General features: G+C 40.3%; 1 protein-coding gene across 3 annotated transcripts in view; it reads right to left on the bottom strand.

Annotated features, from left to right (window-relative positions):
- The window catches only part of LOC126426732 (sorting nexin-13-like), a 399,890-nt gene that overhangs the window by 304,034 nt on the left and 69,198 nt on the right, over positions 1-26,658 (bottom strand). For 2 of the 3 annotated variants that reach the window (XM_050088694.1, XM_050088696.1), the window contains exon 5: positions 3,168-3,402. In XM_050088694.1, coding sequence (XP_049944651.1) covers positions 3,168-3,402 — 235 coding nt within the window. The remainder of the gene's footprint in view (positions 1-3,167; positions 3,403-26,658) is intronic. The other variant, XM_050088695.1, reaches the window with a different exon arrangement.

Below are 26,658 nucleotides of genomic sequence, written 5' to 3'. Positions count from 1 at the left end.
ACACCACAACATTGGATTAAATTGTTATATTTATGACTCAGGTGGCCCAGCTGTAATGAAGAACTGCATCCTTCAAAAATTCGGCCTCACGCAATGTCATGCAAACATTATCTAATGTAAGCTGATACGTGTACGAGGCTCACGCCAAAAGAAATGCACACTATTTTTGTAAAAATACAGTTTTCATTCTGCATATGTGAAAGTCTTACAGTGTGTAGATACATCCTTCCCACTTACTTTCAAACTTAGTTCAACCTGTTCCCATGAGTGGCGCTGTCACAGCATGTCTTCAAGATGGCTGCTACACTTGACGTTTGTCAGAAGCAAGGTACTGTCACAGAATTCCTGTGCTGTGAAAATGGGACAGTGGGAAACATCCACAAGAGGTTGAAAAAAGTGTACGGAGATGCTGCTGTCGATCACAGTACAGTTAGTCGGTGGGCGAGCAGGTTACGTGATGAAAGCGGGCACGGCAGTATTGAGGATTGCCCTCGCAGCAGCAGGCCTCGTACTGCACGCACTCCAGACAATGTGCAGAGAGTTAACGAATTGGTGACTGCTGACAGACGCATCACAGTGAATGAACTGTCATGCTACGTTGGGACAGGGGAAGGAAGTGTTTGCGGAATACTGAAAGTGTTGGCGTTAAAAAAGGTTTGTGCCAGGTGGGTTCCCAGGATGTTGACTGTGGCTCACATAGAAACAAGAAAAACAGTATGCAGCGAACTTTTGCAACAGTACGAGATTGGTGGAGATGAATTTCTTGGAAGGATTGTGACAGGTGATGAAACATGGCTCCATCATTTTTCACCAGAGACGAAGAGGCAATCAATGGAGTGGCATCATGCAAATTCACTCAAGAAAAAATAATTCAAAACCACACCTTCTGCTGGAAAAGTTATGGCTACGGGGTTTTTCGATTCTGAATGACTCTTGCTTGTGGACATCGTGCCAAGTGGAACCACCATAAATTCTGATGCATATGCAACAATACTGAAGAAACTTCAAGCTTGACTGACAACATTGGCAAAAGCAGGATGTTTTGCCATTTCACGACAATGCACGGCCACATGTCAGTCAAAAAACCGTGGAAGCGATCACAAAACTCGGATGGACAACACTGAAACACCCACCATACAGTCCTGACCTGGCTCCATGTGACTATCACCTCTTTGGGAAACTGAAAGACACTCTTCATGGAACAAGGTTTGAAGATAATGACTCCCTTGTGCACGCTGCCAAACAGTGGCTCCAACAAGTTTGTCGAGAATTTTACCATGCGGGTATACAGACGTTGGTTCCAAGATGGCGTAAGGCAGTTGAGAGGGATGGAAATTATGTGGAGAAATGAAAATATTGTTACTAAAGGATGTATCTACACACTGTAAAACTTTCAAATATGTAGTATGAAAGATAAGATTTAAAAAAAAAAACAAATAGTGTGCAATTCTTTTGGAGGGACCCTCGTATATGTGACGCTGAACCGCGTCTTGTCCAGAAGTATGTAGTACTGTTTTGTCAGCGCTGTGTAAGAAATGTGTGTGTGTGTGTGTGTGTGTGTGTGTGTGTGTGTGTGTGTGTGTGTGTGTGTGTGGGGGGGGGGGGGGGGGGGGGGGGGCAGTCATTTCTGAAAAATATCTCTGGATTAGAAGGTATACAATCTATGAAGCATGTCTTCCATGTCTGAAGATGCCACATTGTTTATTATTTGTTTGGTAGCCATCAATAGCGAACGTTGTGAGTGGACTTGTGAAAATGCAGAAAACTGGTCATCATCATGTTATACAATTTTTTAAGGCCTCAGCACAACCAATATTAAAGGTGAGCTAGATTATACTTTGGGAGAGTCTGCTCCTTCGGTGACAACAGTAAAATATTGGGTAGCCGAGTTTAAATGAGGCCGTACGAGCTGCCAAGACGAGTACCGCAGTGGTTGACCAAATGAGGTGATGACCCGAGAAACGGTGAAGAAAATCCGCTTGATGATCGTCGACAAAGTGTGTGAGCTAGCAGACATAGTAGGCATTTCAAAAATTGTGGTACATCGCATATTATCCGAAAATCTGGACGTGAGAAAACTGTGTGCAAGGTCTCTTCACACTCGAGCAAAACCACGTGTTGTGAAGATGTTTCAATTGACTATTTAGTGAAGTTTCGCAGCAACAAAGCCGATTTTTTTGCGCCGTTTCATATCTGTGGATGAAGCGTGGGTCCACCCCGAGACAAAAGAACAATCAAAACTATAGACACAAATTGGAGAACAGACTCCAAAAAAAGTGAAGACAGTTTCATCTGCAGGCCATGTCACGGCGTCAGTTTTTTGAGATGCGCTTGGGATAATTTTCATTGACTACCTCAAAAAAGAATAAAATATCAACAGCGAGTATTATCTGAACTTAATGCAACATTTGGATGAAGAAAGCAAGCAAAAAAAATGTGTTGTTTCTTCAGGACAATGCACAAGCTCAATGCTAGCAATGGCCAAAATTAATTAATTAAAGTTTGAATTGCTAACTCATGCGCCCTATTTACCAGATTTGGCCCCCTCAGATTATCTTCTATTCCCAATCTTGGAAAAAATGACTTGGTGGTCAAAGATTTTCAACAAATGAAGACATAAAAAGTGATGTCAGTAGTTAATGGCTATTTTGAGGAGTTAGGCAGTTTTCATTATAAAAAGGGTATTGAACTTATTGAAAATTACTGGGAAAAGTGTACAGAGCTGAAAGGAGATTATGCTGAAAAATGAATACTTTTTTTTTTCCAAAATTTCCGTGTTTTATCTGTTGGGTTGAGTACTTATGGGACCACTCTCGTACATGTTTAATAGTCATTTTGTAGTGCCTGTCTCTGACTCAACACCTCTGCTACATGGCGAACAGCAATCTATCCTTTCCATAATATTGTCATTAACAATTCAAAGAGTATGGCAGTAAAAGTAATTATTCATTTTCGTTTGTTGCTTTCCCTACGCTTTCCTGAAATTTACACTTTTTTGGATCAGTCTGCTGGAAAGTGAAAAGTGTAAAAAGGGGGTTTTTACTGTAGTTGTGTAATTCGTAATAGTTTTAAGCAAATTCGTAAGAGTTTTAAGTAAATTCAGCTCCTGGGGGAAGATGCTGCCTTCATTTAACAACAGTTTTGTACGAGAGGTCAAGCTGTTGTACCGAAAGGTGTTCACACACCGGCGAGGCGCCCCCAGATTTAGAGGCCGCGTCGCCACCGCCACCGCCACCGGGCAGTGACGTCAGCGACACCGGCTCCGAGCCCACGCCAGACGGCGGTGGCGGCTGCTGCTGCTGCTTGGCTTTGCCACGCGCCTGCCGGAAGAGGCGCAGGTGCGACGCCGCGTCGTCCACCAGGCGCGTCGTAAGGTACGGGATCCAGTCCACCTCCTTCACCCTGTACAGTGAGACACAGTCATTTCAGGTCGAGGAGGAGAGTTGACACCTGACAGAATGAGGAATTGCTGGGTCGACAAGAAACTGAAAAACGCTTTTGATAAAATTGGCTATAGCAGTTGAATGAAGTCACAAGAAGCAGGATCCATACTACTGGCACTGCCTATCACAGAGCAATGTCCAGCTATCCTACTTGTTCTTGTAACACTCTCGATGACAATATTTTTTCTTTTTTGTTAGTAATACGTACGTGGTGTACCAGGAGGAACTGTCAATACTCAGGGATATGAAAAGAATGATGATTCGAAGCAGAAAAGTCCAATAAACAAGGGCTCCAAAATGCATACCGTAGAGCTCTGAGCACATGTGCATCCTTGCTACTACGAAACAAATCTCTTCTACTGAAGGAGTGCTCATACATTGATGAGCCAAAACTTTATGACTACCTGCTTAATAGTTTGTTTGTCCATCCTTGGAATCAAATAAATCACTGATTCTGCATATCAGAGACCCAACAGTTTGTTGGCAGGTTTGTGGAGGTATCTGGCATTACACGTTTACGCACAGATCACGTAATTTGCGTACACAATGGGTCGCCGATTTGCTTACGCGGTAATGATGCCCGATAGCAACACAGATGGGTTCCGTAGGATTTACATCGGGCGAATCTGGTCACCGAGACATCAACACAAGTTCACTATAAAGCATCGCAAACTACTGTAGCACGGTTGCAGCTCCGGGACAGGACAATTATAGTGCTGAATGATGGCATCGCCATGGGGGAAGACATCTGGCATGTTGGGATGCAGGTGGTTCGTAAGTGTCAGTGTGTCTTCAATTTCTACCACAGGTCATATGCATGTGCAGGAGAAAGTCTCCCAGAGCATAATACTGCATCCTCGATGCACTGCACGTTTCCAGCTGCCGTTCTCCTCGATGATGGCATTTGTGGAGATGACCGGCAACATAGGGTATAAAAAAAATGTGATTCACCTGAAGAGCTGACATTTCCACTGATCCGACAGTCGACTCCCAATGGTTCAGTGCCAATTGCTGACAAAGTGGCCGGGTCAACATGCGAACACGTAGGGGTGGTCTGCCGTGGAGCTCAACGTTCGACCCTGTACGATGAACGGTGTGCTCCGAAACACTTGTGTGTGTACCAGCTTTTGTGCTCTTTCAGCAGGGATACCACCGTCTATTCTACTTTACAGAGCAGATCAGCTTCCAACCCCACATTCTGTACAGAGTCGTGGACATCCAACCATTCAGTGCCTGGTAGTAGTTTCACTGTCCTCCTACCTCTTCCCATAGATGCTCAAGACGGCAACATGTCGACATTCGACCAGCTTCGGCACTTTTGAGATATGCGTTCTAGGCTCTGTATAATAATAAACTTGCCTCTGTCAAAGTCGCTTATCTCAATGGATTTCCCCATTTGCAGCCCATATCCTCACTAGGGTGACCCACTGCCTGTGTCTGCTCCGCTTACACACTTTTGTTGCTGCGTCACATGCCCACAACACCACCAGGCAGCATCCAGTGTTGCGATGGGCAATGGCCATAATGTTTTGGCTAATCAGTGCAGGTCTTAAGGTATGTATGTTCACCAGAGTTTTTTTGCTACGAATCGTTGTTCCTGGCTTATCCCCGAATACTGATCCATCCTGCGACACACACACACACACACACACACACACACACACACACACACACACACAAAATAACTACATTCGAAAAGGCTTTCATAAAAATTTATTATTGCAGGATAATTTATGAATAACTGATGATAATCGTACAGTCTTTAACCCATTACTGGTCATTGTTCCTTTTTTGGAACACGTAAATTTTACTTATTTCTACGTAAGCAATGGAGTTTTTAGCCTTTATTGTTACACTTGTAGGATCAACTAACTGCTATAATGCCTGTAAATGTAAAATAAATAACTTTTTTATAAGTGCTTCACGTCAGGAAAATTATAAACTTGCCGATTTTTTGTTCTCGTACTTGGCAGCACTGTATGTCTGCTGGTAGTTCCTGGACGACAATGAGCTGTGATTTAGTAGTCTGGGCGTGTTTGTTATGAAAATATGGATGTCCATGTAAGATTAAGTATACCTCAGATTTTTTCAAGTAAGTGCAATATCGATATATTTTATGCGTCCCAATAATGGGACAATGGCATGTTACACTATCATTTATTGTTAATGTGCCCTATTCTTGTATACACGTATTATACAGAGAAGAATTGCATTTTACTTTCTTTATATGTGATTGTTTTTTCATGTTCTATTGGAATTTTAAGATTCCAACAGGATAAAAATATGCCGCGTGGACGTACACTTGAAGAAATTCTAGCAGAACTAGCGAACCATCAAGAGAGTGACGATGACGATGATGATGTAGAATTGGCGATTATTCCACCTGATGCAGATGTAATAACAGATGAAGAAGACATTGACAAAAATTGTTGAACAATGAGGCTGTTGTACAAGATGTAGACGGTACTTTAGAGAGAAGCTCTCACTTTTGGATGTCCGACAGAGAATAGTGATGTTTTACCCATCAAAGAAAACATGATCAGTACCAAAACGCAGGGGACCACAAGGAAGCAAATTGATTGGAGGATGGGTGAGCGCAGATGTACGACTAGATCCAGGAAATCATTTCATTGTGTCAAGTAAAACACAGAAGAGATGTGCTTATTGCAAGGGGGGGCGGGGGGTTGCAACGTTGGTGTACACGACAGTGTTTTGCTTCATTTCATACTGAATAGACATTCAATAATATTAAAACATTCTTTATTTATTGTTTGTGTTGTTTCTTACAATATTATGCATGGAGAGTAAGGTTGTGAATTTGGATAGCGCATTTGGCCAATGTCCCAAAAATGGGACGGACTGTAGTTTTTGTTCTAATAAACTGAAAATTTTCAAAACAACTTTTTATTCAATTAATCACTCAATGTAATGTATTTATGCATAAACGTTTGGAAAAAATGATCCGATAGAGTTTTGGCCAGTAATGGGTTAAAGAAATACATGTACACCATACATATATAAATTCTCAATGTTGCAAAAAGGTCTCTTCTGAATTGTTGCAGCTGATTTAAAAGCTCTTCTTGTTCTCCGCTTTTCAACAACCTAAAGTTTTACTACTTCCAAAAACTTTGTATATCAAAAGTTACTGTTCCAATCTTAAAATCGAATTATGTAATTCAGTACCATAGCTTTGTAAGCTGATTTTTCTGTTTCCAAAAATGGCAATGGTCACTAAAATAACCTATTGGTTTATTAATTATTCCAATTAGGCAATTTCACTTTACTGAGAATTCTTAGCAAATTTAGGGAATCCCATTTCACAATGATGTGCACTCCTATAAAATAGCACACACAATTTTGCCATTTTCTAATTATACTGCTGTTTGTTAACCAAACTTATATCACTGCCTATCGTGTCTCCATTCAGTGAAATTTTCCTGACTTTTGTATTAATATTTGAAATGTAAAGCCTCACTTACACTAGGGGCAACATCTTGCAACATTGTGGTACGGAACACTACGTACCGCAAGCTACAGTGTCACACTAGTCTTGTGACAAAAGCAACAATGTGCATCATGTCGCAAGCTGTTGCAGTGTGTTGCAGCTAGCTCCTGTGTTCCGTGGATTCCTGTGCAGCATCACTAAATTTGAAACACAGACTGTTCTGACTGAAAGTACTCAAATTTACTGAGGACTACTGGCAATCTGAGGTGCAGTGGTACATGTGTGAAACAACTATAAAAATACCCAAATAAAAAGAGATCTTATACAGAACCTCAGAATAAAGTGTGCAATTGACATGAGCACTGTAAAGAAGAAGTTAAAGGATCTGTGAAGTACATTTTATCGAGAACACTACCAATAAAAGAAGTGGCTCGACACCTAATATGACTGACAGGAAATGGTTCACATATGAATCGTTAAAAATTCATTTTTGACATGACAGGACCATGTCCAGGAAGGCCAGCTTAATTGCTACATGGCTCAATATTTCACTAACTATACATATTTTATAATATTAAGGATACATGTGCAGACTACGGAAGTACACCAATCGATGGTCACAAAATTATCAATAAGTATATCTGTGAGTTGGGAAATTTATTTTGTTTATGGAAAATCTTTTTTTTTAATTTGTTGTTATCAACAGGTTACATATAACACCTTCTATCATGTGCATTCGAATAAGTATACGACCAATAGATGGAAAAAAAACTAATAGTAGTTTGAAAGTTCATTCTACTACAATAGATCACACAAACAAGTTATTTCCGAGCAAAGTAACTAAAAAGTTTGAGTCCACTGGCATACCTATTTATTTATGTAAATTATATCTAAACACAAAGATGATGTGACTTACTAAATGAAAGTGCTGGCAGTTCGATAGACACACAAACAAACACAAACATACACACAAAATTCAAGCTTTCACAACCAACGAATGCTTCATCAGGAAAGAGGGAAGGAGAGGGAAAGACGAAAGGATGTGGGTTTTAAGGGAGAGGGTAAGGAGTCATTCCAATCCTGGGAGCGGAAAGACTTACCTTAGGGGGAAAAAAGGAGGACAGGTATACACTCGTGCGCGCGCGCGCCCACACACACACACACACACACACACACACACACACACACACACACACACAAAAAAGCAGACATTTGTAAAGGCAAAGAGTTTGGGCAGAGATGTGAGTCAAGGCGGAAGTACTGATATCTCTGCCCAAACTCTTTGCCTTTACAAATGTCTGCTTGTGTGTGTGTGTGTGTGTGTGTGTGTGTGTGTGTGTGTGTGTGCGTGTGCGCGCGCGCGCACGAGTGTATACCTGTCCTCCTTTTTTCCCCCTAAGGTAAGTCTTTCCGCTCCCGGGATTGGAATGACTCTTTACCCTCTCCCTTAAAACCCACATCCTTTCGCCTTTCCCTCTCCTTCCCTCTTTCCTGATGAAGCAACCGTTTGTTGCGAAAGCTTGAATTTTGTGTGTATGTTTGTGTTTGTTTGTGTGTCTATCGACCTGCCAGCACTTTCATTTGGAAGGTCACATCATCTTTGTTTTTAGATATATTTTTCCCACGTGCAATGTTTCCCTCTATTATATTCATATTTATGTAAATTAATATACATCACTCTGATATTATTGATATATATTGCCATTCAACCTTTCCTTGTGGTGGTATAAAATATTCCTTGAGCTCTTGTTGTACTAGCTGTGTATCACTGGAAGCTCTTCAAGGTATCTTTGCTAAATTGCTTAAATCTGTATACCATGTAACTAGAGACTCTCCAGTTCCCAAGTATAGTTGCACTATTATCCAAGTCTTCTGTATCAAAACTCAGTGGAGGCAAATAAATTATTCTTGAAGTTGCACTCTGCCTTAAAAAATTGTGTAGATTGTACAAGCTTTTGTTAGTTTTCCAGCTTTCTCTACTTCAAGCAACACATGCTTCCCAAAACTATTAAAACAGAGGAAAATATTCCAAATGCATTTTCAACAATATGTCTCCCTCAAGAAAGTTGGTAATTAAATATTGTTGCCTGTGGCTTCAGCAATTTTCCAGGATATGGTTTCAAGGTATTCATTGTCAACCTTAACATTACATCTGCTATTAAAACAATGGGAGAGATTCTCTGGGAAGAGTTTTTAATTTACTGTCAGTTAATGCTTTATGGAAGTATTCTTCAAAACTCCTCTATCGGATATGAGGTCCTGGCATCCAACATGTACATACTGAAAGCAATAATTTGTTTCTACAATTGCCATAAGCATAGCGCTAAATTTTTTTTAGTTAATGCATTCACTTCCAATCTTGGAAGGACACATTATTTCTACTTGTTTGCCACCTATCAATCCTGTACACTGAGGGAAGTTCCATTTCAATTCAAAATTCTGGCACCATTCTTCCATTCTTCGGTAACATTTGGAATCAGAAAAGTAAAGCATAATCATCTTTTTCCCCTTTTTTCAGAATGATGACACAGAAGACACTGCACTAAATGTTGGTGATGAAGTGCTCCAACACTAACTACTGAATTTTACGGACTGCTAGATGCACTTCTTTCTTTGAAAAATTGCCTCCAAAATTCAGTTGTCTCTTATACTCAAAATTAACATAAAAATGACCAGTGTTTGATTTAAAATTTCCACAAGTGTTAAAAATGGCCAAATATTTCACACTGCGAGAAACTCACTCTATCTGGCAACTCTGAATTCAACTGGCAGCAGCAGTGCACTGATGTGAGTTGCAGGGACTCACAAGCTTGCCGACACTGTCTCCCTCCTGCCCTCCCTGCTATCACAAATCCAGAATAGTGGCTAGCCCATGATGCATCACTGCAGTCTGCAGTGCTGCTGAATTTCTACATCTACACCTACATTCATACTCCGCAAGCCACCTGACGGTGTGTGGCAGAGGGTACCTTGAGTACCTCTGTCAGTTCTCCCTTCTATTCCAGTCTCGTATTGTTCATGGGAAGAAGGACTGTCGGTATGCCTCTGTGTGGGCTCTAATCTCTCTGATTTTATCCTCACGGTCTCTTCACGAGATATACGTAGGAGTGAGCAATATACTGCTCGACTCCTCGGTGAAGGTATGATCTCGAAACTTTAACAAAAGCCTGTACCGAGCTACTGAGCGTCTCTCCTGCAGAGTCTTCCACTGGAGTTTATCTCTCATCTCCGTAACGCTTTCACGATTACTAAATGATCCTGTAACAAAGCGCACTGCTCTCCGTTGGATCTTCTCTATCTCTTCTATCAACCCTATCTGGTACGGATCCCACACTGATGAGCAGTATTCGAGCAGTGGGTGAACAAGCGTACTGTAACCTACTTCCTTTGTTTTCAGATTGCAATTCCTTAGGATTCTTGCAATCAATCTGTCTGGCATCTGCTTTACCAACAACTAACTTTATATGATCATTCCATTTTAAATCACTCCTAATGCGTACTCCCAGATAATTTATGGAATTAACTGCTTCCAGTTGCTGACCTGATATTTTGTAGCTAAATGATATGGGATTTATCTTTCTATGTATTCGCAGCACATTAAACTTGTCTACATGGAGATTCAATTGCCATTCCCTGCACCGTGCGTCAATTCGCTGCAGATCCTCCTGCATTTCAGTACAATTTTCCACTGTTACAACATCTCGATATACCACAGCATCATCCGCAAAAAGCCTCAGTGAACTTCCGATGTCATCCACAAGGTCATTTATGTATATTGTGAATAGCAACGGTCCTACGACACTCCCCTGCGGCACACCTGAAATCACTCTTACTTCGGAAGACACCTCTCTCGCCATTGAGAATGACATACTGCGTTCTGCTATCTAGGAACTCTTCAATCCAATCACACAATTGGTCTGATAGTCCATATGCTCTTACTTTGTTCATTAAACGACTGTGGGGAACTGTATCGAACACCTTGCAGAAGTCAAGAAACACGGCATCTACCTGTGAATCCGTGTCTATGGCCCTCTGAGTCTCGTGGACGAATAGCGCGAGCTGGGTTTCACACGACCGTCTTTTTCGAAACCCGTGCTGATTCCTACAGAGTAGATTTCTAGTCTCCAGAAAAGTCATTATACTCGAACATAATACATGTTCCAAAATTCTACAACTGATCGACGTTAGAGATATAGGTCTATAGTTCTGCACATCTGTTCGACGTCCCTTCTTGAAAACGGTGATGACCTGGGCCCTTTTCCAATCCTTTGGAACGCTATGCTCTTCTAGAGACCTACGGTACACCGCTGCAAGAAGGGGGGCAAGTTCCTTCGCGTACTCTCAATTGTAGCCTGCCCCATACAAATATCTTTTATTTATTTATTTATTTATTTCTGTTACGAATGAACAAAGTAAGAGCATATGGACTATCAGACCAATTGTGTGATTGAATTGAAAGTGATTTGTGTTATCAGTAACAGTGCAATATTTTTGTTAGTAGCTAGTTTCGTAACAGAAAATAAATAAATAAATAAATAAATAAAAGATATTTGTATGGGGCAGGTTACAATTGAAATTAATAGCATATGTAGAAGAACAGAGCAGATGAACAGCCTTCCAGCCCTCTACCGACAGAAAAAGCCCAATTCACAACTGGCAGACTAGTAAAAAAAGAGGAAGTCTGAGTGTGCAAATAGAGGACTAAATGCAAAATCGCCAAAAGTATAAGATGACGTACTGAAATGGATTCGTGGACACCATCAAAGTGGCACTGGAATTAATACAAAAATGATTCAAATACATGCTCGTAAGTTAGCGCTACAGCGGAACTTAGACTTTAAGGATGGAGCTGGTTGCTGCTACAGGTTTTTGAAGTGTCACGTGAACCAAAATCTAAATGTCAGAAAATGCCACAAGAGTATGAAGAGAATATATTATTTTTCCATCGCTTTATTATTTGACATCGGAAGAAAACTAGTGTGGAACTAAGCCAAATAGCAAATATGGATGAAACTCCTCCAATATCTGATGTGCCGAGAGACTGAACTGTCGCAATTAAAGTTGCTAAAAGCTACACTGCTGTCCTTTCGTGTTGTGCTGAAGGTACTAAACTTAATTCAATGATTATTTTCAAGCACAAACAATGCCAAAAGCTTCTGAAATACCGCCAGGTATTGTTGCTCACATACGTGACTAGGGTTGGATGGATGAGGCTGGTATGAAATTATGGATTAACGGAGTGTGTGGGAGAAGGAAATGTGCTTTACCGAAAAACAGTTCTCTTCTTGTGCTAGATCAGTTTAGCAGTCATTTGCAAAATTCTGTGAAAGACAAATTGAGACAAGGAAATACAGAGTTTGCTGTTATTCTGGATGGACTTACTTCAGAATTGAAACCTCTTGATGTCTTGCCCTCCTATTCCCAACCGTATGTGAAATGCTTCTTTGGAAATGGGTTGTTCAAATTGGCATTGGGTTAATTCAAAAAACAAAGTCATACCAACATGACACTACTACTCAAATCAGAATCCATTGTTGCAATAACTGTCCCCCTGAAGATAACTATCAAATTGTTTGTATGTACAATGAGATTGATGAATTCATTGAAGTTCGTGCCAACAAAGAAGTGCTCCAGCAATATTTGTTACTTAAGCAATAATTTTTACATAGATAAAGGGAATATTCTGTAATAATTATTCTTAATTTGGCTTGTAAGTTAGTTTCATTGTAAGAAAATGAAATTATTTTTTCTTTTTTTAATGAAGCTAGTAATGCATATTGCTTGCTTATGCTTTATATAATTCTGTAACACTTATGAAGTAGGTTCACATACTTCTGGCACTATGAGGGAAATAATAGAATCGTCGTCATTATTGTTGTCTTCAGTCCAGAGACCAGTTTGATGCAGCTCTCCATGCTACTCTATCCTGTGCAAGTTTCTTCATCTCCCAGTACCTACCCCTACACCTACATCCTTCTCAATCTGCTTAGTGTAGTCATCTCTTGGTCTCCCTCTACGATTTTTACCCTCCACGCTGCCCTCCAATATTAAATTGGTGATCCCTAGATGCCTCAGAACATGCCCTACCAACTGATCCCTTCTTCTACTCACTTTGCACCACAAATTCCTCTTCCCCCCATTTCCATTCTGTACCTCCTCATCAGGTACGTGATCGACCATCTAATTCTCAGCATTCTTCTGTAATTCTCAGCATTCTTCTGTAGCACGACATTTTGAAAGCTTCTGTTCTCTTCTAGTCTAAACTATTTATCGTCCATGTTTCACTTCCACACACAGCTACACTCCACACAAATACTTTCAGAAAAGACTTCCTGACATGTAAATCTACACTCGATAATAACAAATTTCTCTTCTTCAGAAACAATTTCCTTGCCACAGCCAGTCCACATTTTATGTCCCCTCTAGTTTGACCATCATCAGTTATTTCACTGATCTACTATTTTCAGTGTCTCATTTCCCAATCTAATTCCCTCAGCATCACCTGATTTAATTCGACTATATTCCATTATGCTCATTTTGCTTTTGATCTTATATCCTCTTTTCAAGACAATGTCCATTCTGTTCAACTGCTCTTCCATGTCCTTTGCTGTGTCTGACAGAATTACAAAGTCATCTGCAAACCTAAAAGTTTTTAAATCTTCACCATGGATTTTAATTCCTACTCTGAATCTTTCTTTTCTTTCCTTTACTGCTTGCTCAACGTACAGATTGCGTAACATTGGGGATAGGCTACAATGCTGTCTCACTCCCTTCCCAACCACTGCTTCCCTTTCATGTCCCTCAACTCTCATAACTGCCATCTGGTTTCTGTACAAATTGTAAATAGCCTTTCACTCCATGTATTTGACCCCTGCCACCTTCAGATTTTGAAAGAGAGTATTCCAGTCAACATTGTCAAAAGCTTTCTCTAAGTCTACAAATGGTAGTAATTTAGGTTTGCCTTGCCTTAATTTATCTTCTAAGATGAGTCATAGGTTCAGTATTGCCTCACGTGTTCTAACATTTCTATGGAATCCAAACTGATCCTCCACAAGGTTGGCTTCTACCAGTTTATCCCATTCGTCTGTAAAGAATTCGTGTTAGTATTTTTGCAGCCATGACTTTGATGGTTCAGTAATTTTCACACCTGTGAACACCTGTTTTCTTTTGGATTGGAATTATTATATTCTTCTTGAAGTCTGAGGGTATTTCTTCTAACGGAATGCTGTCTACTTCCGGGGTCTTTCAGTGGTCTGTCAAACTCTTCACGCAGTATTGTATCTCCCATTTCATCTTCATCCACGTCCCCTTCCTTTTCCATAATATTACCCAAAGTACATCGCCCTTCTATATACCCTATATATACTCCTTCAACCTTTCTGCTTTCGTTTACCATCTGAGCTCTGGATATTCGTACAAGTGATTCTCCTTTCTCCAAAGGTCTCTAATTTTCCTGTAGATGGCACCTATCTTTCCGCTAATGATATGTGCCTCTACATTCTTACATTTGTCCTCTAGCCATCCCTGCTTAGCCATTTTGCACTTCCTGTCGATCTCATTTTTGAGACGTTTGTATTCCTCTTTGCCCGCTTCATTTACTGCTATTGAATTCCAGTCCCCCATGACTATTAAATCTTCATCTACCTTTACTATCTAAATAATTTCTTTTATCTCATCATACATTTCATCAATTTCTTAATCATCTGCAGAGCTAGTTGGCATATAAACTCGTACTACTGTGATAGGCGTGGGCTTCGTGTCTATCTTGGCCACAATAATGTGTTCACTATGCTGTTTGTAGTAGCCTAACCACACTCCTATTTTTTATTCATTATTAAACCTACACCTGCATTACCCCTATTTGATTTTGTATTTATAACCCTGTATTCACCTGACCACAAGTCTCGTTCCTCCCGACACCGAACTTCACTAATTCCCACTATATCTAACTTCAACCTATCCATTTCCATTTTTAAATTTTCTAACCTACCTCCCCGATTAAGGGATCTGACATTCCATGCTCCGATCCGTAGAACGCCAGTTTTCTTTCTCCTGATAATGACATTCTCTCGAGTAGTCCCCGCCCAGAGATCCGAGTGGGGGACTATTTTACCTCTGGAATATTTTACCCAAGAGGACGCCATCATCATTTAACGATACAGTAAAGCTGCATGCCCTCAGGAAAAATTACTGCTGTAGTTTCCCCTTGCTTTCAGCCGTTCGCAGTACCAGCACAGCAAGGCCGTTTTGGTTAGTGTTACAAGGCCAGATCAGTCAATCATCCAGACCGTTGCCCCTGGAACTACTAGAAAGGCTGCTGCCCCTTTTCAGAAACCACACATTTGTCTGGCCTCTTGACAGATAACCCTCCGTCATGGTTGTACCTACGGTACAGCTATCTGTATCGCCAAGGCATGCTATGCCCCCCCCCTCCCCCCTACGGCAAAGTCTATGGTTCATGGGGGGGGGGGGGGGGCGCGCTATTCATAGTAGAATATGATACTCTAAGTAAGTACATTAGTGACTTACACAAATCCCCTGCAGCTAGAAATTGCAATGTGCTAGCCAGATAGTTGGTGAAATACTGTCTTGGTAGTTGTTATTTTTCTTTAGAATAAGAGTAGTAGTTAACTGCAGTAAATAATTAAAGTCTTCATTGGACATTCTCATAAAATTACTAAATGCAGCAGCATCATCTGCTGCTAAATCTCTTAGCATACTGTTCTTCTTTGAATGTTCTGCTCTTTCACCATATTTTTCTTTTCTCTTGATTTTCATTTTTATTGTTAGCTACATGTGCAATGAGCAACTACTTTTGCAATTACTTGATCACCCATTCTTCTGCAAGCCTTACTCAGTGTGGCACAGATTCTGTTGCTTTGGTATGTATGAACCTGGCATAGGCTGCAAGATGATACCTTTTGTAGCGTGCTACTAGACAATGCATACCACTTTTACATAGTGTGCCACTATGTCGCAAGATGCTGCCCCAGTGTAAATGAGGCTTCATAGCTGTTTTTCCAACATACTGTAATTCCCTTTATTATGAGCATCTGTAAGTAGGTGTGGCAAACATGTCTTTAATCGGTCTTTAGTTGCCTATCATAATGTGAATAATTATCTGAAAGAGAGCTTTTAGATATTATGTAGTCAGTGCCCAGTAGACAGTCATTGCTATGTAATCCAGATGTAAACATCATATGCCAAGAGTAAATTTTATAATGTGGTTTTAAGCGATGTAGCTTACTGATATTTATAAAATATGGGAGCTTCTGTATGTTACAATGCTGATGAACAAGAAGGGAACATTGTGTGTCAATAAATGTGAAGAGACCAAAAATCAACTGTGGCAGTGTTATGTACAGGGTGTACGTAAAGTTCAGGAACACCTTCAATTATTTATTGCACAAGGACCAAACATTCTACAGATATCATACATATGTCAATCTGGAGAGAAACCCTGAAAGTTTGTTTTTCATGTATACCGCTACAGCATAGTCCGGTAATTTGCCAGTAGTCAGTGCTAGTCGCAAACGTGGAGAGTTCAGGTGTGGAGTGAGCTTTGTTGGAGTTTGACAAAAACAACTGTGCTGCAGCTGTTCAATGGATGTTTAAAACCAAGTATGGTAACAAGCCACCAACAAGGAAGGCAATTTACCACTGGCACAACAAATTCGTTACAAGGGGTTTCTTGTGCCTGGCAGAGAGAAGCAGACGTCCCAGTGTGATTGGAGTGAATGTGGAGCGCATATGAGAGACATTCATAAGAAATCAGTACATCGTGCATTCTGCGAACTCGAAGTGGCTCGAATGACAGTGTGGAAAGTCCTGCAACAGAAGCTGTCTATGAAACCATTCAGATTGGAGCTAGTGCAGAAGCTCAATGACGACGACAAAGACAAGCATTTTGAGTTTTGTTCGCACTTGCAACAATTGAATGAGGATGGGGATGGCATTGTTGATCACTGAATTTTTAGCGATGAAGCCACTTTTCACACTAATGGGAAAGTGAACAGGCATAACTGTCAAATCTGGGGTACAAAGCATCCACACAAAAGCATTGAATTTGAACATAATGCCCCAAAGGTAAATGTTTTTTTTGTGCCTTGTCACATCGAAAAATGCACGGGCCATTCTTCTTCGCCGAGAGCACTGTCACTGGATATTCCTACTCGCAAATGTTGCAGCAATGGCTGATGCCTCAAATGCAATCAGACTCTCTGTTCAGCTTTCAGCAGGATGGAGCTCCACCCCATTGTCATCACGATGTTCGTGGGTACCTGAACACGGAGCTGCCACATCGATGGATGGACCTTGCTACAGAAGAGGACAGCTATTTCACGAAATGCCCTCCCCGATCACCAGATCTCACTCCGTGTGACTTTTTTCTGTGGGGCCACATTGAAGATCTGGTGTGTGTACCGCCTCTACCACATGATGTAGCAGAGCTCCGGGAGAGAATACGGGAAGCGACTGCCACAGTTGATGATACCATGCTGGGAAGGGTATGGCAAGAATTTGATTACCATATTGACGACTGCCGGGTCACTCACGGTTCGCATATTGAATGTTTGGAGAGGGAAAAAAAACCTCTCAGAGTTTCTCTTCAAAATGCAATATGTATGACATCTGTACAATGCTTAGTTTTTGTGCAATAAATAATTGAAAGTGTTCCCAAACTTTATGTACACCCTGTATTTTATTTAACAGGTGTTTTTCATATCCATTAACAGAAAGAGGATGATAAAAGAAGACATGTTATGAGAATTCAGAGAGACAATTTTCAGGTCAGCCAAGCTACAAACAGAAGGGGCAGGTACCAAACTACCGGTGTTGCCACAGGCTTGTTGCTATCACATCACACTCTGTCTAAAAGCTGATTCTCCCACACTGAGCTGTGACTAGAAGTCAATTGCTAACTGCCACCATAAACACAGAACCACACAGGGGAGTCCCCTCACCGACCCAAGGACAGCGCCCACTTTCACAATGTCGTAGCACATACTGTAGGGATATGAGTTCTGTTTGGCCATTAGTTTGGAGGGTCCAGCAACCACAACTATCCATTATTGTTAAAAAAGTTATGATTATTGAAATTGCGTCCCATGATGTCCCATCATTTTGACTGGTGGGGGTGGGGGTGGAGGGGGGTTGTGTTCACGATGTTTAAACATGTCAGAAGGCGGAGTCCGATGGTCTCATGAGCAACAGGTCAGGAGTTATTAGTGCCTTGTTGAAATTTGGTTGTAACTGAGAAAGTCTCTGGATTAACAGCAAAGAATACCAAATTTGGTACGGGGGTCTACACTGGCACTATATTGGAGGCGTTGGTGTCATCTGGTGATCAGAGTAGCAGGTTTTGGGTTATTTGTACTTGTTTCCATTTTTATCATATCATAGTAAGTTATCTAGTATCAGTTTTCATCAAGAGTCAAAATTATTAACGGCATTGTGTAAGGCAGATCAAATATGGAATATGTACCAACTCTGAAGTCTTTCAGGCCAATAAAACCAGACTAAGAAATTTATGAAGGACCTCGCATAAGTCGTGAAGACAAAATTTCGTCACTTAGAAATAGCTAAACTATGCCAGTGAACTTTAACATTCACAAGTGTACTGGACTTACATTTTTGAAGGGGTTGCACTGTGTCAGGACTTCAATAATTCGTATAGCTGTGTCTGTGTGCACTGTAAACATTTTCACATACATTCCATTTGATGTTATCAAGAACCACACAGTAGTAGAAACAAATTATGAACGTAACGTACGTGTTTGTTTGTGTGGTGTGTGTGTGTGTGTGTGTGTGTGTGTGTGTGTGTGTGTGTGTGTGTGTGTGTGTGTGTGTGTGTGTGTGTGTAAAGTGAGTAAACGTTTTTTGAACTTTTACTATTTTTCATTTTCCGATTTTGAGATGTTAGGCTTTTAATTCATTTTATATTCGGTTCTTCCAAGAAAGAACAGGTGCATTCTACAGAAGAATGTATGAACTATTCATTCATAAAATGTGTTGCCCTTTGGAATCCTGAATCATTACCTGCACCCTGCTCAATGAATTTTAGTGCAAGTGTGAATGTCATGGCTAGACGTAGTGTTCTGCCATTTTTTCCTATTGCATTGCCATAAGTTAGGCAGTATACATCTCATGTCTTTGGGGCACTGAAGATAAACTGAGAGACAGAATGAACATTAATAAAAATCGAACTGCACATCTGCAACATGCTTTCTTCTATTGGCTCTTAATATCTATAATCACATTTGTTGTAAAAACTGTATCACTTGGCACAACATTTAAAATTTAAACTTTAATGTATTATCAACATGTGTTTCTTAATTATGTCTAGCACTAACAATTAAACAATGGCATTAACTAAGCAAACTCTGAATAAATTTCCAAAGTTAATTTTTTAGACGAAACATCAAAAACTTTCCAAATTAAAAAAGGAATGCGGTAGAGGATTGGGCTGTCTCCATTATTATTTAACTGCATTTGGAGAAAGTAGTCTGAGAATGAAAAAAGAACAAAAGAAGAAGGAATAAATAAAATGGAAATTTAGCGAGAACCTTTAAACTGACTGCTTGCTTATATTTTGCTGACGATTAAGCGATCTTAGCAGAGAAGAAAAAATAAAGTTAGGGAATTTAAGTACTTGGGAGAAATAATCCAGCCAAATGCTGTGGACAAGATAAATAGAGCCAGAAAAATGGAGATGTCTTTCAACTTAACAGAGAACACATACAATTAAAAAATCCTTAGCCATTACTACAAAATTGAAGCATTACAATGTGGCGATTAAAACCAAGTATGTGTTTGACTCAAGATACCTCACCACAAGCACAGCTAAACATTTAAATAATTTGGAGAAGAAAGAAAGAAATAAAGAAAGAAGAATAATTGAAAAACAAATTGTGTACAGAGTACGAAAATGGGATTTGAAAACTGAGAAGCAACAAAGTGGTGTATGAAAAAACTGAGAATAAAATAGATACAATGAGGAAGCAGAAGATTACAACTTATAGCCACTTAAAAAGGCTGTATAACAACTGACTGACAATAAATATTCAACCTCTGAGAAATATCCAAAAACCAAAATGTCTTAGTTTATATGATATGACAGGAGTTGGGGATAACAGATCGAGTCACAGTAGACAGATATGAATTCAGTGGAAAGTTACAAAATCTTAATGGTTTTCCCAGAAGAAAACCTTAAAGGAGAGAGGTGTGACATGGAAAGAAGAAAGAAGAGGAAGAGGAATGCAAACGTATTTGGAAGCCAAAAAAAGAAAATTATACAATGTCATAAATCAGCTGTTACACATGAACCCGAGTTGGCCAAATAATAATAATAATAATAATAATAATAATAATAATAATAATAATAATATGTGACAGATGTGACAGAGCTACTACACGAGTTCGGTCTGGAGCACACATGCCCAGCATCCTCTGATGTGTTTCTGTGTGTTGCCGAGATGTTGGCTTATGATAACCAAATACATTTGTGGAGGTATGCGACATCAATTACCTAGCTAAATTGTTTGAAGATGAAACCTTGATGCTTCAAAGACAACGGTCACTGGTGGAGGAGAATAGCAAACACAGCTGGTTGCAGACAAAATAATAGAATATGCTGTTTTTATTCTCCATAATAAAATTAGATTTAAACATATACCACCAAAAAGGTGACTTAAAAATACATTTTGCTGCAACTACATCTACATCATCCACATACTGAACACCACTGTAAAGTGCGTGACAGATGGTACTTCCCACTGAACCATTCTATTTCATTCACGTATGGAGTGCAGGATGAATGACTGCTTAATTGTCTCTGCACATGCTATAATCACTCCAATCTTCTCTTTGCAATTTGTGATCCACACAGGAGTGATACATAGGCAGTTGTACAGGTAGAGGCAAATAAAAATAGCCTGGATACAGGATACAAAGAAACGCATCAGGGAAATGGAAAATAAAGCGCTAACTTCATTATAGCAGATGTTGAAAGTGACCACCATTCATCTCTTGGCACTTTTGGACACTAGGTAGCAAGTTGCTGAAGGCAGATCAATGCTGGACTGCTGGAAGTGCTGCAGTCTCATCTGAAATGGTCTGCTGCTGTTCTTGAAGACTATGCGGGTTGTTACAAGAGATCTTGGACTTGAGGCCTCCCCTCACAAAGTAATCACATACTGACAGATCAAGTGACCTCGGTGTCCAATTAGGGCTGCGACCTGATCGACCTCTGCTAACAACTCTGTCAGTCGTAAAGATTATGTCAAGTGCTCCGAAGTTTGGCCGCCTTTGCGGGCAGTTGCTCCGTCCTGTTGGAAGAAATGTAGGTCGTTCACTCCTCTGTTAAAGCTGCCACAAGTGGTTCAAAATGTTGGCAACGTAATGCGCCAAAGTCAGCATCTGATGAAAGGAGATGGGACCGATAACGCAACGTGCACACACTGCACTGCATCTGGTAGTGCAACGGTGCTCCGTGGAAGTTACGCAGATTCTCCGCCGCCCAGACCCTGCGATTCATTGAGTTGACATACCCACTCGTGTGCAATCAGGCTCCATCAGACAAAGAACAGATCTGTCCAAGCTGTTCACAAAACTGAATGTGCCGAGGCGATCCTGCTAGTTTTTAATGCATAGCTAACAGACACTCTGTAGCGATGAACGGTGTAGGGCCAGTCTGACCATTCGTCCGCACAACTGACGTGACATACCGGTCTCTTGCAGCGGGTGTCAGTTTGATTTGGTAGGGCTGTGAAGCATTTTATTGTGAACTGCAGCCACATTTTCTGATGTGTGGGCACACTTCAAATTATTATTTTTTTAATTTTTTATTTATTTATTTATTTTACCGATCTTGTCTGACCCCGTTTCCAGACTAAGCATTGCACGGCACTATTTGCTGGCACTTTGACACCTTTAAACTTCAAACAAACTGACCACACCAATTCTACAGCCTTTGTTGTCATGTAACTTTCCACAATGAACACCCTCTGCTCTGCTGTCAATATCATCATCCCCTTTGCACTGTTCCACTGACACTGACACAGCCCCCACTATGCTCTCAACCACTGTGAATCACGTGGCAGGCGTACATGAGCTGTGCGCATCACAGGGTGTGGTTACATCTACATCTACATCCATACTCCGCAAGCCACCTGAGGTGTGCGGCAGAGGGTACCTTGAGTACCTCTATCGGTTCTCCCTTCTATTCCAGTCTCGTATTGTTCGTGGAAAGAAAGATTCTCGGTATGCCTCTGTGTGAGCTCTAATCTCTCCGATTTTATTCTCGTGGTCTCTTCGCGAGATATACGTAGCAGGCAGCAATATACTGCTTTACTCCTCGATGAACGTATTTTCTCGAAACCTCAACAACAGTCCGTACCGAACTACTGAGTGTCTCTCTTGCAGAGTCTTCCACTGGAGTTTATCTATCATCTCCGTAATGCTTTCACGATTACCAAATGATCCTGTAATGAAGCACGCTGCTCTCCGTCGAATCTTCTTTATCTCTTCTATCGACCCTATCTGGTACGGATCCCACACTGCTGAGCAATATTCAAGCAGTGGGCGAACAAGTGTAATGTAACCTACTTCCTTTGTTTTCGGACTGCATTTCTTTAGGATTCTACCAATGAATCTCAGGCTGGCATCTGCTTTACCGACGATTAATTTTATATGGTCATTCCATTTTAAATCACTCCTAATGCCTACTACCAGATAATTTATGGAATTAACTGCTTCCAGTTGCTGACCTGCTATTTTGTAGCTAAATGATAAAGGATCTTTCTTTCTATGTATTCGCAGCACATTACACTTGTCTACATTGAGATTCAATTGCCATTCCCTGCACCATGCGTCAGTTCGTTGCTGATCCTCCTGCATTTCACTACAATTTTTCATTGTTACAACCTCTCGATATATCACAGCGTCATCCGCAGAAAGCCTCAGTGAACTTACAATGTTATCCACAAGGTCATTTATATATATTGTGAATAGCAACGGGCCTACGACACTCCCCTGTGGCACACCTGAAATCTCTCTTACTTCGGAAGACTTCTCTCCATTGACAATGACATGCTGCATTCTGTTATCTAGGAACTCGTACATTAACATCCAATCGTATGGGCCACTTTCATTTCCACCACACTATTGTATATTCCTCGATTCGTTACCCAAACTCACTAAGTAGGCTTCCGTGGGACAGCTTGGTCTGTCTTCAAGTGTTTGCCAGTTCAGTTCTTCTTACAAACAAAATTATTTTTAAATCTGAATTTTAATTGCCCATTTGATAGGGCACTCTCAGATTAATGAAGTGAGATATTTGTTTTATTGATACAGATTATGAGGGTCAGTAAAACACAAAGAATAAACAGAAATCCGGCAGCAACTCAGTAACTCTGCATGCTCGGTGGAAGCAGTCTGGCGGGCCAGGGCAGTCACATCGCTGCTGGAATACTGGTTATCCTTTGAGTTTTACTGTCTCTACATAGGTACTGATAAAACAAATATCGCACTAGATTAATTTGGGTGCACTCTACTGAATGAGCACACAAAATTCCACTTTAGAAACTAGTTTCATTGTTAACGGGAAACAAACTGATGCTTTCCATCGACACTCTGCGACGCATAAACGACTTAGTGAGTACTATCTGTTTGGGCCGATTCTAACTACACAATGCAAAACCAAAATTACACGTTATCATATGAGAAGGAGCAAGGGGTTGTGATAAAAATTATAACCGAAATTTGGGTCACAAATACTGAAAGGTTTTTCCAAGAGTGATTGTTTTATGTGTAAACTTCAGCCACTGAGAGTCAATAAACTTTGATTGTATTTTGAAAGAGGATGCCAAGGTGAAAACTACAAAAATGTCAATATAGTGTTTCTATCAAGGGGAAAATCCCATAACACATACTTAACAACTGCAGGAATTATATATGACTTTATTAGTAAAGTAATTCTCTCACATGTCACACACAAACTGATGCCTTTGTATTGAGTTGCATACATAAAATGTTTGACTTTGTTAGCAATTTTGAATTACAGTCACTGCAATTTTTCTAAATTTTAACTAGAAAGAGTGAATTTTCTTCAGAAGTAGCATACAACTTACGCAACTAAACAATGTCTGAAGGTAAGTTTACACAGCCATAAAAATCGCATGCCGATAGCAATGTATTTCAGCAACATTGTCCGGCAACACTGCGGCCACACGAATTGTAGCCACATGTACTGCAACAATACAGGCCACTACCGCCAGCAAATATTTGCAGCAAGACATTTCCGGCCCAAATGTGTTTACAGAGGGACCACATTATTGCGTATTGCCACAAAATAGACAAACAAGGAACTGAGTGCGACTCTACTGCTTCTACAACATACAAGGAATCAAGTTAGAAAGAATGAGAAAAAATTCACTTCGTGGATGCATTATTTTTTAAATAAGCAAAATGCTTTAGAAAATTAAACTAATGAACTGATAACAGTTCCCGAATTTTACCAGAATATCATAACAATTTTGTATTTCTCATACAAGCAATTGGTCCAGTAACTGTTAAAACTGATACAAAAATGAGAGAGCGTATACCAATCAAAAGCCAGCTGGCGATCATCCTTTGGTTTTTAGCTACTGCTGATTTGTACAGAAGTTTAATGTACGTCTCTGAATTGATCAATAAACCTCTTGTCCCCATAGGTATGCAATGCTTCCTACTTCAGACATGCCTCGAGAAAGATGAAACACATGGCAGAAAATGCAAATCGTGTGGATTCCTATGTGACTTTATTGCCTCAGATTAGGCACAGGTTTGAAGACGTTGCAATTTTTTGTACGTTTCACGAAGTACGATTCTGAGCTCAATGGCAACTTCTTACTGTTTTTTCATACTGCAGTCTGTGTAGCCATTACCATCAACGTCCCATAACTGACAGTAGATTAATCACATTTATGAAATTTTTGTTTGTCCAGTTTTCCATGACTGTAAATGACAACATCCCAACAACTAAGAAGACAGATGGCTACATGTACACACACAGACTTTCAAAGAAAAGTGAAAGGGCATTGTTTTCATTCAGACACGCAATTGCAGCACTGCTGGTGTGGCCAAGTAGGAAACAAAGGTGAGAGGGAAGTGTCTACAGACAACAATAGAGGTAAACATTTTCCAGCCTCTGTGAACATCACTGGCAATCCCACGGCAATGTGTCAGCAATTACTCACAAAAGCTTGCAAAATCAGCATACTGCCCAGTCATACTGCAAAATTGTCGTCTACTTCAGCCACAATGTAACAATGTTGACGGCGACGCTACTGCCGTGAAATATAAGATAAGATATGGCCCATATAAATATGCCTTAATGTTTAACACGTCTCACTTTTTACATCTACATCTATCTACATCAATTCTCTGCAAACCACTGCGACGTGCATGGCAAAGGATGTCCCATTGTACCAGCTAGTAGGGTTTCTTCCTGTTCCATTCACATATGGAGCACAGGACGAATGATTGATTGAATGCTTCTGTGCATGCAGTAATTACTCTAATCTTCACAATCCCTATGTGAGCAATACATTGCAGTTGCAGTACATTTCTAGAGTCATCATTTATAGCTGATTCTTGAAACTTTAACAAATTTTCTCAGGGAAGTTTACATCTATCTTCACGAGTCTTCCAGTTCAGTCCTTCAGTACCATTGTGACACTCTCCCACAGACCAAACAAACCTGTGACCATTCATGCCACCCTTCTCTGTACACGTTCAATATCGCTTGTTAGTCCCATTTGGTACAGGTCCCACACACTTGAGCAATATTCTAGGATGGATTTGTAAGCGTCTCTTTTGTAGACTGATTGCACTTCTCCAGTTTTCTAGCAATAAACCGAAATCTGCCACCTGCTTGACTCACGACTGCACCTACGCAATCATGCCATTTCATATCCCTACAAAGCGTTACACACGAGTCTTTGTATGAGTTGTCCAATTCCAAATGTGACTCAGTGATACTATAGTCATAGGCTACCACATTTTTTCATTTTGTGGAGTGCAGAATTTTACATTTTTGAACACTTAAGCAAGTTGCCAATCTCTGCATGTCTGAAAACTTATCAAGATCTAACTGAACATTTATGCAGCTACTTTCAGACAGAACTTCATTTTAGACAACTGCATCATCTGCAAAGAGTCTGAGGTTTCTGCTGGAAAGTGAAATAATTTGTAAATTATAGATTTTACAGGTTCCATTGTGAAACTAACAAGATAATGAAAATTTTATATTTTAATCCTTTCTACTCAATTTAGTAGATAGCACAATTTTGTTGATGCTAGAAACACACAATAGGTGGTATCACCAGTGCATTGTTTCTCGATTTGAACTGAGTGTGTGTGTGTGTGTGGGGGAGGGGGAGGGGGAGGGGGGGGCACTATCCTGCTATCCTGAGTGCTAGCTGTCTGTACAATCATACAAGGTTACCCAGATGAAGTAACTACACAATCCATTTAAGAGAAACTCCTTTCACATTCATTGGATGATACTGCATTTGTACCTAAAGTGTGCTCGAGAGGAAGTAGTATAATTGAGAACTTATTTTCCTGAAGATAGTGACAGAAACCATGAGTTCCTTCCGTTTCATTAAAGTGAAATTTGCAGGCCAACTTCCTAATTCCAGCTTCACCAAATATCAGATGCTTCCAGGAGTTTCTGGCCAATACTCGCAATCTAAAATCTTTGTGTATTCAGGCAAATCGACATCATCTCCT

Source organism: Schistocerca serialis, chromosome 11 (assembly GCF_023864345.2).
Source record: "Schistocerca serialis cubense isolate TAMUIC-IGC-003099 chromosome 11, iqSchSeri2.2, whole genome shotgun sequence".
Lineage (NCBI taxonomy): Eukaryota > Metazoa > Arthropoda > Insecta > Orthoptera > Acrididae > Schistocerca > Schistocerca serialis.
This window is presented reverse-complemented; position numbering and strand designations above follow the sequence as displayed.